This window comes from Hydra vulgaris, chromosome 06, assembly GCF_038396675.1.
Source record: "Hydra vulgaris chromosome 06, alternate assembly HydraT2T_AEP".
Lineage (NCBI taxonomy): Eukaryota > Metazoa > Cnidaria > Hydrozoa > Anthoathecata > Hydridae > Hydra > Hydra vulgaris.
This window is the reverse complement of record NC_088925.1, coordinates 22,546,801-22,562,500: the sequence shown is the minus strand read 5'-3', so window position 1 is coordinate 22,562,500 and position 15,700 is coordinate 22,546,801. Positions and strand designations below refer to the sequence as shown.

Genomic DNA, 15,700 nt, shown 5'->3' with positions numbered 1-15,700 from the left:
TTAATAAATATTAAATTCTGGGGCGCCCATGGCACCTATATTTTGCAACCATTTACATATATAAATTTTATCTGATTTAAGATCAATAACATAAAAATTATTTGAAAAATAATTTATTTAGAATTAAGATTACTTCTATTCATTCGAAACATAAAAATATACAATTTATGATATATTTTTTATTTAATAAATAGATAAATATTTACTTTGTAAAGCAAAAAATTTTGATTTTTTTAAAATTACGTTTAAACTGATATTAAAATGCTTTACTAGATGATGACGTCATCTTCTTTTGAAGTTTTAGGATCCATAGCTCAGTGGTTAGCGCGCTTGCGTCTGAAACTAGAGATTCGTGGTTCAACGCCACCTATGGGCAAGTTTTACAAAATCGTTAAGGAAGGAGGCGTAAACTTCCTTTTAAATGCTCTTCCACGGTGCTCTGTGATAAGACCGTAAGGACTAGAAGACATAGTATCGTTCAATTTCGATATTGTATCAGTACATTTTGACAATGTTACATTCAATTTCAACACCGTTGCATTTGATTTTGACGGTTTTGCATTCAATTTCGACAGCGCTAAGAACAATTTAATTAATATAAAATAAAACGTTTAGATTCCTTCTAAATTAATTAGGATAATATAAGTTTTAAATTTCAAACAAAAATAATTTAATAGCAAAAATTTGCTTATTAAAAAATTACAAAACAAAGTTTTATTTATCAATAAATTTAACTAACAGCTAGTTTTGCTAATAAGAATAGAAGACGAATACTAGACGAATAGAGCTTAAATAACTTCCTGTATTAAATGCTCTCGTTTGTGATTCATACTTCAAAATTCCATTTTAGTTTATTGCACAACAGACGTAAATACTTTTTGACCGTATAATGGCCACTGCTTGTGTGGCCCTTTATCCAAAGAAGTCTTCTAATTCCCAGTAAAAAAGTAAAGACTATTTCATCAATAAAAAAATAATATGTTTACACTCAAAGAAGACAAAGTGTTCATGAATCTTTTTGCATAAATAGCTCTATCAGTAACATTTTTGGAGTTTCTTCTTTCTTGAATATTGTGAACATATTTTAAAGTATAATTAAGACTTTTAATGCATATTACTATTGTATGACGACTGACTGAAATAAATTTTTATTCAAAATGTCTTTGTTTAATTTCATCAAGAGTTATTCCACAAAAGTCAAAACTTTTGATTAGAATTTTTATTCATGATAAAGTGTTTTAAATTAATTAAAAAATTAAAAATTAGGTTTGGTTAAAGATCATCAATTTTAACTTTCAAAAAAAATTTAAATATGTTTTTTATTTATTTATGCTGAATTGCTCGTTTTTCGGTAAGTAAAATTTTTGCTTTTGGCATAAATACATGAGCGGATTACTCAGTGACATTGGCAATCATCTTGTTGTACAGTTCAAGTTAAGACTAGATATGGATGGTCTTTTAAATATTTTTATTTTTATTTTAATGAAACCAAACTTAAATGTCTGACTCAGTTTTTAGAAAGCAACTTCAATGTTCCAATATTTTTTTTAAACCTGTTTTCTTACTCAGTTAAAATCGTGCATTTTTAAATTTTGTAACAATTTTCAAATATTATAATTATAAAATGTTATATCCCTCAAATTAAAACTAAAGCTAAATGATACCAATTACCATCCAATTTAGATCATATATCTATTTGTATTGTTTTGAACCAGGGATGCAAAGTTGCAGTTCAGAGTCCAGGAGTTCCTGTTTTTACCCTGAGTCCAGATTCCCACCCGTTATAAAAACTGTTGGTACTCCAAGACTCCGGCATTTTTTTAACTTTATATCAGCGTATTAATGTTTCCTAACAACCCTTTATAACTTCTATAAGTTTAGTCATTTAAACTTGTTTACCCAACAAACTAACTAACTTTAAACTTTAAAAGCTAAGTAACTTTAAACCAGTAAAACCATAAGCGCACTGAATTACGCTGCGTACAGTAAGTCCTTTGGTAAAAAAATTGTTCAAAAATGTGCAGTGTGTTTATGGCATATATCGTCTATAGTATAGATTACATTTAAAGAATAAAAGAAGCGAATCCCAGCATATGAGGTAAACAAAACCCTTGGTGTACATTGATTGCTAAATGACAAATTATGCTTAAACACAAATATTTACGCACTAAATCCTGCGTTGATGCCATTAAAAATAGAAGTATTTTTATTACACACTTTCCTAATAAAATTGTTTAAATTAGCAGATATGGTTTTACTGATATAAAAAAGTACGAAAGCTTAGCCATAGTGTATAACTAGTCTGGAAACGCGGGCCGTTATCTATAGATTTTGTAAAACAATATGAACTTTTTGGGGTGACCGGACTGAGAGTTTATAAATTATTTTTTAAATGACTTTCTCTGGCACAGATAATTTGGATAACTTCAATGCTGTTATAGCTTCTATTGAGCTTCTGTGCTAAGTTGTTGAAAATCTCAATTTTGGTTCAAATGTCTAAGGTTGCCTAATTTAATTTATCCAAACCAAAGTGAAGAAAGTATATTTATGTATTTGTTTTGCAAGAAACTTGTAATAAAATCCCTAGTAAAAAAAAGTCTTTAAAAAAGTCAAAAAAGTAACTAATTCATTTTAAAAAAATGTAACAAACTCATTTGATGGAAATCCTAAAATATTTTGCCTCGAATTCTACAAAATATTTTTTGAAACTCCATATTTTTTTAAAAATGTTTGCCAACGGCTGTACTTTTCTTTTAGGTTTTTAAATAGCAAATCTTGTCTTTGTTTATCTAAGTGGTGCCTCCTTTATCTTTGATGTTATAACGTTTAAGCGTGTATTCCAATATATTACCAAAAAAATTCTATTATAAGTTGAAGGGAATGTTTTTGGTACTTCTGTTTCATGAAAAGTGTTCATCATTAATGCTTGGTGCTAAATGTACATGATCATCGAACTCTTTATAAATAAGTTCCAGTTTCTGGTATAGTTATATACTATGATTATGATGAAAGTTAGATTTTTCAGCCATAACAAGTCATTTTCTAAGCTATTAAATATTTTTAAACACAGTTAGGAAGTATTGTTTTACAAGAAATCCAAGTGACGTCTTTTAAATGTGTCTGGCCACGTTAATAGAATAAATTTGTAACATTTTTTGACTCGTTATAATTTATCTTTTATATTAAATAAAAACGCATTACAACGTTTTGGTTTAAACACGCTTTTAATTTATAAGTTAATTTATTTGGGTTATTTAACTAATTATGTAATTTTGGAAAGGTTGTTAAAATGGTAATCGCCGAAGCGCGAAAAAGTTGAGGGCGGCAATCGAACTCACAACTTCTCTCTTACAAGGTGAGGGGTGTATCACTACACCAGTACCTCATGTAAACTTGAAGTTAACAAGTCCTTTAAACTAATGGCCCGGACTTTATGGTCTTTTTGACCATGGACTCCGGAGTTCCGGAGACCATAAAAATTGATAGGACTTCGCATCCCTATTTTGAAAAATACAAATAGAAAAAAAAATGCGAATTAAACAAAACAAAAATTTTATAACAAATTACAATTTCATAAACTTAAAATTAACTTTAAAACTTAAATACTTTTAATTTAACATCTTTATTTGATGAGAATCATTGCAAAATATTTGAAATTTTAATAATTACCATTGACTGTTTTTTTATAAATTTTATATTTATGACTGTAAGTTCGCATACAAAAACGGCGCTAGGCTATAAGATTTCTTGCTTTGGCCGTAACTTTTTTTGTATATTTATACCGGTTTTTGCATTTAATCTGGTGGTTTTTGCATTTAATTTGGCGGTAGTTTTTATTTAATTTTTTTGCATTTAATCTAGAAGTTTATCTTTATCATAACAAATAGTTTTGCTTCTATTGCTTCACCTAATTTAACTTCCTTTTATGGTAGTGGTTTTATTGCTTTACCTAATTTAACTTCCTTATATGGTAGTGGTTTTATTGCTTCACCTAATTTAACTTCCTTATATACAATTTAAGCCTGTTTTCTTTTTAATTTTTTAAAACTTTAAAATGAATAACGCATAAAAAACAAAACACAGAAATAACGATGAAGTAACAAGTTTAATCATTAATCTTGTTTAAAAAAATTGAATTATATATTCAAAATTTTAAGTCCCATTAGTGAAAGACACTATACTGCAAAGATAAAAGAAGAAAGAAAAATATATATTTCATGGCATTTAAACTTGACATTGCAACAATGTTACAGAAATATCATTTACATTGATGAAAGTCCATTAAATCTTCATATAATAAGAAACCATGGATAGCCTCAGAGTAACAACCCCAAACCAATGTGTATTGTCATCAAGTGGCCGTAACATAATCATAACATTAGCTTCAAATTGTTTAAATATAGTCCACAGTAAAGCAATAATTGGAGTAGGGGTGACACTAGATATCTTTAAATGATTCTTAACTAAACTTAAAAGTATTTTTGGGAGGAAGAAAGTTTACCTTGGTTATGGACAACGATAATCTGATTTTTATGATATTTATTTCTGTGATGTTCGTTTTTTACCCCGATACTAACTTTTTCTTAATCCTTGTGAAAAAGCGTTCTCGAAAATTAGGAATACGATATAAGGACAAATAGCTGCCATTGGAAATAACGATTTATCAGAACAAATGAGGAACGGTTATGAGCATATTAATGAACGTAATCTTTCAAATTACGTGAGACATTGCGAATCTTTTTTTACACAATGTATTAATGAAGGTGACATTAATAGAAAATAAAAGTTGTAATTGTTAAAAATTTGTTTTTTCGAACTTGTATGTGATATATATATATATATATATATATATATATATATATATATATATATATATATATATATATATATATACATATATATATATATATATATATATATATATATATATATATATATATATATATATATATATATATATATATATATATATATATATATACATATATATAACTTAATGCTAATGGATTATACTACTTTTTACCCATCTAATTTTAATTTTAAGTAGAATATGAGATTTTTTTAATTACAAATAAGTAAAGCGATTCATATCATACATTATAAAATTGATATAAATTTTAAAACACCAGATTAAATACAAAAAAACCCCAGATTAAATGCAAAAAACCGCCAGGCTAAATCCGAAAAACCATCAGATTCGTGCAAAAAAACACCACGATAAATGTAAAAACCTGTATTGGTTGTATTTATTGTTAAAAGCAGAATATATGTGTTTAAAATAAAAACTGAAGTCAATCTTATCTTAAACGGGAAAATAATCTATTTATGGATTAAATAAATCTTATTTACTTTTAGTAAAAGCAGCCGTGCTCTAGTGATAAGAGTTCTAGCATCGGAACTAAAGTTCCATTATTTAAAACAGGCTCTGACCATATATGCGTAATTGATCAGGAAGAAGGCGTGAACCTCCTGCCGAGCAAACTCGTCATGCTTGGCCTATGCATGGCTCACCATCGGCGTCATTACTGGCCCACCATCCGCTGACAAGTATGGTCCAATCCAAGTCTTGCACATTGTTTAAGGCATGGTCCATGCATGGCAGCCGTTTTTCGAACGGGGTTTAGCCGATGCTTTGCAATTGCCTTTTTTTATGCTACTTTTGGTTCATTTTGTGCGTTTTTAACATTTATATTAACGCGATTAATAAACGCGAGATTTTAACTCAGAGACCTTTGGGAGACAAATGCAAGATTATAGCTTAAAGATTTTAAAGTAAAACAAGTCAGGAAGAAAAAGGTGAAGCGTGGTGATGTTTGCTTACCTAAAAAAGTCGCATGGGTGATATAAAATGGAATGTGGGATATTTTAAACTATAAATACACAGTCATTTTAGCAATACGTTTTATATTACCAAATATTTTTATTTCAATAAAACTGCTTTGCAATATAATACAATATAAAACATATAAAAGTTTGCAATATAATACATATAAAAGTTTAAGGTTAGCGAACGGTTAAACTTCTACCATTGTTTCAATTTGATGCTTGTATGAACTAACGTTCGGTACTTTTCGATATCTATATTTTTCTGCCTGTCAAGCTGATAGATTTAGCAATTACAACCAAGTCACCAAAAAATAATAAAAAGTGAAGAAATCATAAAATAAGTAAAAAATAGCTAAAAGTAAAGTAGTTGTAAAATAAAAGTTTGTAATAAGATTAAATAAGAAAGAGATTTAGCTCTTCTACATTAATTAAGTAATACATATTTTTACATGTTATAAGGAATACAAAAAAGAAAAAGAAAAAGAAGTATAAAAAATAAAAGAAAACAACAACAAAAAACTCATTAAGTGCATATATATATATACATTGGATGAATTTTTTGTTGTTGTTTTCTTTTATTTTATATGTTAATTTCTATATCAATGAAATTTCTTGAGATGCAATATAAAAAGAATATTTTATGTCGTTTATCCAATAAATCAGAACTCATTGACTCCATGATAACATTAGATAATCGTGTTGTTTTTCGAAAAAATACTCTCAATGAAATACTGCATATAGAAATTATAAAAACATATTCCAATTATCTTAAAACTATAAACACAATGTGATCTACACAAATTTAACTATAAATATTCTGTATTTCAATAAAAGATTTCAACACATTAAACACGTATAACTTGCAAAGTAATAAAGCAAAAGCATAAAGGAAGATCATCATTACTATTTGATGTCTTCACGTGCTAACGCTTGATACTACTCGAACTCCAATTTTACTGCAATCTTCTTCTTCTGATGATGTGCCAGGTGATTTAAAAGCCATTTAAACAATTTCTAATAATAAATAGATATTAAAGCACTAAACTTACATTAAAAAGTAGCAATGTATTTATATATTATAACTTACCTATAGATTAAAAAACTCATTAATCACAATATTGTGATATCTTCATTTTACCTTTTTGCATTATTAGTTTTCATTGATCTTGATTACATTGTTAAGCTAACATCATTATTCAATTTAATTCTAACAATTAACACAATCCTATCGTTTTTTATGTATGTAAAAATATTTTAAAAAACTGAACAAATGATAATAATGATGATGAGAACAATTATGATTCTACATTTATTGGCATATGATTTAAACCCAGTCAAGCAAAATGAATGTCAGGTCAAACTCGTAAAATAAGTATAAAATTGTGACCAAAATAAATAAAAATAATTGAAGTAAACAAAGGAATAAAATATAACATAAACTGTAAAAATGAGTAAAAACTATAAACTCTGTAATGCTTACTAATACAATAAAAACATTGTAATAAAAACATTATATTTCAAGAAAAATATCAAAGAACAGTTAGAACAACTAAAAAAACCATCAAGTATTTTTAGCTTACACTTTAAAGGCACGTTTTACACAACCGCCACTTATGTCAGGAGCTTGCATTAGTTATCGATTTATGGATCTCTCGACATCTGTATTACATGCTTCTTCATCATGTTTTTGAACCGCAGCTGCCAAATTTAAAACAAGGTATTTAGATGTGATTCACTTAATTACCACAAAATAATTATCTATTAATTTACTTACTGTTAAATATGTAAGGAATTTGTTTTAACTACAAGGGAGTGCTGCTATATCGACTATCTTATAGCCTGCTGCTACAAGGAAGTGCCGCAACATCAACTGAGGTTTTGGTTGGGGCATGTATTATATTTAACATTATATTTATGTATCTATATAACTATGATATAAATATATATCTATATACACTGAGGCATATTCGTTTAGACGCATCAATTTTTTTCTCTTTGTCTTAATTTTTTTCTATGAATTGTCAACTGATATGCATGCAAGTTATTATCAAAATAATTGTTGTGTTGTGGGCTAATAAAAATCACAAAAAAATTTTTTCTATGTGTCTTTATTAACATGAGAGTATGTTTGATATACAAAAGTACATTTTTTAATTGGAATATATTTATAGACGCAGTCATATTTTTGACATTAAAAGATGGAAATTAGTAATGCGTATGACCTCCATTACACTGGATCACCTCAAAAATTATGCCTTTCATTGACTCCACTAGTCGTTGAAGTGTAGTTTGATCTAACTCGGACCATGCTTCAAGGATTTTACACTTTAACTCAGTAACAGTTTTAAATTGGTGTCCGGCTGCTTTAGCATCATAAACTTTCCTTGATAGCATTCCCCACACGTTCTCGATTGGATTTAAGTCCGGGCTACAACCTAGACATTCGAGAACCGGGATGTTGTGGTCTTTAAACCATTTCATAGAATGCCTAGATGTGTGAATTGCAGCATTATCTTGCTGAAATATGGCATTATCGTTCATGTTTTCATCCATATAAGTTATGAGAACATCCTTCAATATTTCTGTATACTTTATCGAGTTCCTTTTAGGTAAACCACAACACAGAGTCAATTTTCCTCAATAAGAAAATCCACCCCAAACCATTAAACTTCCTCCTCCATAATTTCGTTTTGTTTGTGGGTCATTTATTCCTCTTAGATCATGCCAATAACAACTGTAAGAGTCCGGACCATCTAAATTGAACTTTTTTTCATCTGAAAATATTACGTTTTGCCACTCATGAGTCCAATGCATATGGTTTTTAGCAAACTGTAATCTAGCAATGTTATGGTGTTTTTTTAACATTGGTTTTTGGTGTGGTTTCTTCCACTTTACGTTTGGTGTTGTACGTAGAATATGTGCAACATGTTTATTTGTGACAGGCAATAATAATTTGTCCTTTATTTGTATTGCATTCAATTTGTTTTTGGTTGCTTCGAAGCGAATTCGACTAATTTGCCGATTTGTTAATACTTTGTTGCCGTTTGTTGCTTTTTTAACACCGTAATTGTCACCTTTTGCAATGTAGTTTCGTACAGCATGGTCAGATCTTCCAATTTTTCTTGCTATTTCTCGTATAGAAAGTGCTGGTGAGATTTCTGAGCCACGATATAAACTAATTTGTATTTTTTCAGCATCTGTCAAATGCTTTCCTTTAGGCATTTCGTAAAATGCAATAAAAGTGATACTGGCAGAGCAAAAGATCAAATTACACTAAAGTTTATCAATTTATTTTCACAAATAATTACCGTTAAAATTTTGTTTAATAACGGTAATTATTGATTAAAAATCAATAACTACCGTTATTAACCTGATTGCGTCTATAGATATATTCCAATTAAAAAATGTGCTTTTGTATATCAAATATACTCTCATGTTAATAAAAACACATAGAAAAATTTTTTTTTTGATTTTTATTAGCCCACAACACAATTATTTTGATAATAACTTGCATGCATATCAGTTGACAATAGGATCATTTCGGATAAAGCGAGCCAATAAAACTAAAATCAGTGTGTATTAATAACTATGTGAGATATCTTAATACTTCTTGTACTAGAAAACTCTATGACAGATACCTAAACCATGATATAATGTAAAGTGAGCCACACTAATATAAAGTGAGCCAAGTAAACTATATATGATACATAGGAAAGGTTCGCTTTATATTAACAAATTTATAAAGTGACCCACCATTATTGGTAAAGCGAGCCAATAGCTTATATGATTATTCTAAAGTGAGCCATTTAGCTTTTATTTCAGACAAAAATTTACAAAATTGGAAGTATTATTACAAATAATATTTACTATATTAATATTAACTTTATTACCTACGATATAGTAAACTGGTATTAAAAGTTTGCAAACATTAACCTCAAATGCATACAATGCAAAAAATTTAAAGAACAAAAGCAATATAAAAATGTCAGCGACTAGTCTAATAAAAATAATACTGCTAAAGCTGCAGATAAATTATGCAGTACAAAATGCAAAATATCAAGTCTTAACTAGAGTTAATTTACTTAGTTGTTGTTTGAACACAATCAGCACATAGACGTGCATTTCATTCAGATTAATTATGTCAACGGATTCGGTCACAGAAATCAACTGCAATTTCATAGCTGCATTAGGTACAGGTGGCTGTTCAATACTCTATCGCAGTGGCAAACAAGAATTTTCAATATTTGACAACATATTGGGCTGAGAATCCAATGGCTCGGTTTACCTGAATGCCCTTGGCTCGGTTTATCTAACAGTTATGCAAAACCGAGCCAGATTGAAAATTCGATTAAAAAACTTTATCATCGCTCAAATACATATCAACACTGTATTTTTTGAAATAGTTTCTCATATTACTAATATTACAATCATATTTACTATAAATAGTGTCAAATATGAAATACTCACTTTTCTTAATTGAAGCTAAACAAAATATAAGGTCTTAAAGCGAAAAAATGTTTTGTTACTACTCGAATGATTATAATTATACCACCGCGAAAATAATTGCTTAGCAACTGTTTTTAAAATATTCATTAGACTTTAAAATGAATAACTAATATTAAATAAATTGTTATAAATCGAAAGCATAATTTGATTTCGTAAAATTGCAATATTTAGGCGACCGGCTCGCTTTATCCGATGGCTCGCTTTATCCGAAATGACCCTACATTAAGATGCATGACAATACATTAAGATGCAAGACAAAAAATTAAGATAAAGAGAAAAAAATTGATGCGTCTAAACGAATATGCCTCAGTGTATATTATAATAATATTATATTTATGTGTTTATGTATGTATATATGATTATATAAATACTTAGATATAATTATAAGTATTCATTTACTTATACTATAAATGATATAAAATAAATAATATAAAGTATAAATGATTTGAGATCCTTAAATCATATTATTAGTATAAAATTAACAAGTTAAAGGTTATACCTGGTTGAAATATAACATTTGCTGAATGTTATAATCTCCGACACCGCAGTGCTTTGCGATAAGACCACAAGGAATTCTTAGAGCACCTAAGTAACTAATTAAGAAAAAAAAAGAGGTATTTTAAAAATCTTTTGCTTAAAGTTAAATTTTTTCCATTTAACGACATCTTTCCTAATTAAGAGGGTTTTATGTTTTACTCGGTCACCGCTTCGAAACGACAAAACGGTTTTAATGAACAAAAATTCTATCAATAAACTTTTATTTTATTCAGAAAAATAAAAAGCGTTGAAAATGTTATTTCCCTCACATGGGGTTTTAAGGTGAAAAAATTTTGGAGTAATATTGTTCCTAACTTCTAATTACCGTAATTCTTGTTTAAAAACATCCACAGGTGATATCAGTTAAAAAAATTCAAAATTTAACATACAAAGTTATTCTTAAGTACAAAAATGTCTTCGTTTCACTTTTGCATATACAAAGGCCGTACTAAACAATATTTTGTCAGGCTTATCTAAAAATGAGTTTATTATTTGGTAAAAAAAAGTCAGTCAAAATATCGTTTAACGGGATTAAAAAAAATCGGACGAAAAAAAAAAGCGGGAAGAAAAAAAAAGCGGGAGGAAAAAAAAGGGCGGAACGAAAAAAAAAGGCGGTGAGTAAAAATAGGCGGAGCGAAAAGAAAGGCGGACTCTAAAAAAAAACTGAAAATGCTGACCTCTTTGTACAACCTCTTTGTACAAACATTACCAGTCTCCGTATTTATATAGAATTAACCGCAAATGCGGTTAAAGAAGACTTGATTAATCAAGTCTTCCTCACGGTAATTGTTTTCCTTTAGTTTCGCCGCATTATAGGTAAGTAAACTTAATAAATAAACTCGGCGAGTTATGACGTTTTTTCTTTCTCCTGAAAAGTTCAAAGTTTGTGACCGAAGTGGTTTCTGCACTCGCCAATTCAATTACGAAAATTCAATGACAATACTTGATTTTAAATAAATTATACACATGCAAAAAACATTCAGGTACATTTACAAAAAATTTTAGGCCTTTAGTGTGACCCTTCAAAAATGATGAAAATGATAATTTTTTTGGCAGTTTTGTTTAATATAAATAAACACTTTTTAAAAAAAAATAGTCTCAAAAAATTTTACTATCATCATTTGAAATAGTTAAAACTTGTATTGATAATTTTTCTCTCTTAAAACGTTTCAAAAAATAAACACCTTAGGCCATATCTTTAGTAAATATTTAACCATTTTTTATTCAAATGTACTAAAACTGCACTTAAGGTACTCAATACAACGCAAGTTTTTCTTGCATAATGACTTCAAAAGGGCAATTAAAGTTGTAAAATTTTAAAGCATAAAATAGTTTAGAGCTCAGTTACCTCACGGTACAGATTTCACGTTACAGCAGCTTTCGATATCATGAGCTATGCTTACCAATAAGACTAAAGTTGTGACAAATATTAAATCTGATAACGTCTCAAAATTTATTTTAACATTTTGTTTTTTAGTTTATATATAAATAATTGATTTTTATATAAATAATGTATCTAAAATATTGATATAGTATTAAGCAGCGTTTATTAATAAAATTCAATGATTTTGCTTTTCTACCCTTTTTATCTTTTTTATTTAATCCTTGATATTACAACGAAATATAGAATATACAAATCTTTAAAACATATAAAATCTTTTATAAAAATTTTTAGTGCCTAAACTACGTGACGTAAACGTATGCCACTACGCACACGTAAACGTGCGTGTATAAATATTTTTATGAGATTATTAGTTTTTGATTTGTATTTCAGGAAAAAAGCGTTAAAGGATTTAGAACAGAAAACCATAAATATTTTATTTTACAAAAATTGTAAAAAATATAAGTAAAAATATGGTTTAATGTTTGAATATGATAAACAAAATAAAATGTAGTGATTAAAAGTTATTTTAAAAAGTTATAAAAAATATTAGCCATAACAGTTTTTTGGAGAAAAAAAATTTAATCTTTATACAAATAAATTATTAAAGGTATTAAATAAAAACTTATTACGTTCAAAAAATATCTTGAGTGTAATTTTAGTTCAATGCCGTCTCTTTAAATATATGAGATGAAGAGGCATCTTCGGGAAAAGGATATATAAGAGATGCAATGAGGTGCCTACATAAAAGGTAAAAATAATCCATGTTTAGCAGAAAAATAAATATTCTAAATTATTAAAAAAAAGCTTATAAATTTACTTAATTTGAGTGTGCAAGACGATTCATAAACAATCATAAATACTCAAAAATGTTAACGAAAATATTAAGAAGAAATAAAGTAATCAAAAAAATAAATATGTAAAATATTTTGTTTGCCATCTTTCGCAGACTAAAAAAACAGGAGAATGAATATGGAATAGCGATATAGATTTTTAAAATATATTTAATGTTCATGAATAAAATAGCGTTATTATTGTCATTTTATTTCAATCATTTGATTATATTTTAACATTAATATTTATGAAAAACATCAATGATGTAACTTAGAAACTGATTTCCATTTAGAACTTTATTCATTTTCATCCGTTTGTTTGGTACTTTATTTGTCAAACAATTGAAGTAAGAAATTGTTTCTTTATTGTCTTCTATGATTTGTAGTCACAACAAATGACGTTTTAGAAACTTTTTTAATGAAGAAGATTAGTGAAATCAGGTTTTTTGAATTAGATTTGTTTCGGAATTTATTTTGGTCCTATTTTCAGTTCATCAAAGAGATTGCTGTGCATGAAATCGCTTTTTAAATGAAGAATTGATTCAAAATATCCCACAAGAAATTGTTTCGGAACCAAAAATATAAATAGCTTTTGACGCGCTCGCATTATTTTTAAAACTGCGCTAAAAACTAAAAACTAAAGTGTTTAAAAAATTTTTTACTACATGTCTTTGATGTATTTTGAATCGCAACTCTCGCATTTTTTTTTTCGTTGGATCACAAGACACATTCGAGATTAAACAAAGTGCATTTAACAGTCTCTTTGATTTTTTAACACCTTTTAATATAAGAAATATCCAGTTTCGTTTAAAAGGAAACAGCTGTATATTAGGACTTTATTTAATCAAAAAAACTTCAAAAAAAAAAGCAATTTTTTTTCTCTTTCAATAATAAATAGAGATTAATCAAAAAATTGTTGGAAACATCAGCTATGATATCAGTCGTTAAAAAATCAAATTTTGCTTTAAATACGTTTTTTTTCTTTCTTTCAAATAGATCTTAAAAATTATTTTTATAAAAATATAATCATTAAATGCTTTTGAGAATTATATATAATATAAATTTTATATATTTTTTGGATTATAAGTTAAACATTTTTTTTTTCTTTACTAAAAACAATAAAATTATATGTTTTTTTTTTAGCTAAAAAAGATATTTAGCATGCAACACAGCATGCCATATATATCATTTGGATGCTGTTTGGAGGATAGTTTAAAAGATATTAATATAGACAATAGTAGGCAACTTTACTCGGTAACAAAACATTGCGCGGTCTATTTGAACGAAACAAATCCGGATTCGAATTCGTTTATTACTATGGTGTATTCATTTTACAAAATGCAAGATAAAAATGAAACAGTATCATGCTTCGTCAATTATTGCAAGGAGGGAACTAAATATGAATTTATTGCTTACGTTGCGTTTTGGGTATGCGCTTTTTTTATTGGATGTTTAGGCAACATATTTGTTTTGATGGCGTTTAACCGATCAAAAAAATTAAGAAAAAATCCGTCAACTAACTTTGTGGCATCTTTAGCAGTCAGTGATTTGTTGGTCGTTTTATTTTTAATTCCTTATAAAGCTCATGATGCGTTTCACAATCACCACTATTGTGCACCACCCATTATTTGTAAGCTATACCTTGCTTTTGACGTCACGTTTTTTGTTGCATCAATCACTCATTTGTATGCAATTGCTATAGATCGATTTATTGCTGTAACGAAGCCCTACAGATACAAAGGTTTAGCCACATTATCCTGCGTTAAAAAAACTATTGTTTTAATTTGGATTTACTCTAGTTTCTGGGGTGTCCTTCTTAACATAAACTTTATGAATGGAACGTCTAACAAAATAGAAAACACAGAAAGCCATTTGTGCAATACGAATAATGGTGTATTTACGATTATTGCGTATATTATAATTTTTTTTGTTCCGTGTTTTGTAATGTTTTTACTTTATTCAAAAATGTTGCTTATTAGTTACAAACACGCAAAAAACATTAATACGACGAAGGTGTCGAGCATCGAGGATTTTATACGACAATCTTCTTTTGGAATATCGCATCTTTTTTCAAACCACAAACTTGAATTGCGTGCTACTAAAGTGGTTTTTATAATATATGGCACATTTTTTGCATGTTGGTGCCCAGTTATTGTTGTTATAGTTGCAAATGCAATAAAGCATGATACCATTAAATCAAACTTCACCTACGTTTTATTTGGCGAAATGTTACCTATAATTAATAGCATTCTAAATCCTTTTATATATGGAGTATTGCATCGGGATTTTAAAAAAAGTTTGAAACGAATTTTTCGAGGAATGCATTCCAAACTACACATCGCATTGTCCCCATTACAACATTCATTTAAATCTCAATCATCTCTTGGAAGATTGGAACGAGTTGCAATAAATGAAACTTCGAAATAAATCAAGATTTAATAAAATATGAAAAAAAAAATCCATCGCATAATGTCAAACAATGTTGCGCAACCCACTGCGTAACTAAAAATAAATTTGGAAGTTTTAATTTAATTGTAATATACTTTATTATACATTTTATGTTCTTTAGAATAATATATAACAATAGAAAATATATTTATGCAATATCTATAGTAAA

The 15,700-nt window shown here is 27.9% G+C and overlaps 1 protein-coding gene across 1 annotated transcript in view; it reads left to right on the top strand.

The window, feature by feature from the left end:
* Positions 1 to 15,700, top strand: part of LOC136071642 (alpha-2Db adrenergic receptor-like) — a 17,597-nt gene extending 1,897 nt beyond the window's left edge. The window contains exon 2 of the mRNA XM_065799598.1: positions 14,227 to 15,700. Within this exon, the coding sequence (XP_065655670.1) occupies positions 14,245 to 15,510 (1,266 nt within the window). The 5' untranslated portion in view covers positions 14,227 to 14,244 and the 3' untranslated portion in view covers positions 15,511 to 15,700. The remainder of the gene's footprint in view (positions 1 to 14,226) is intronic.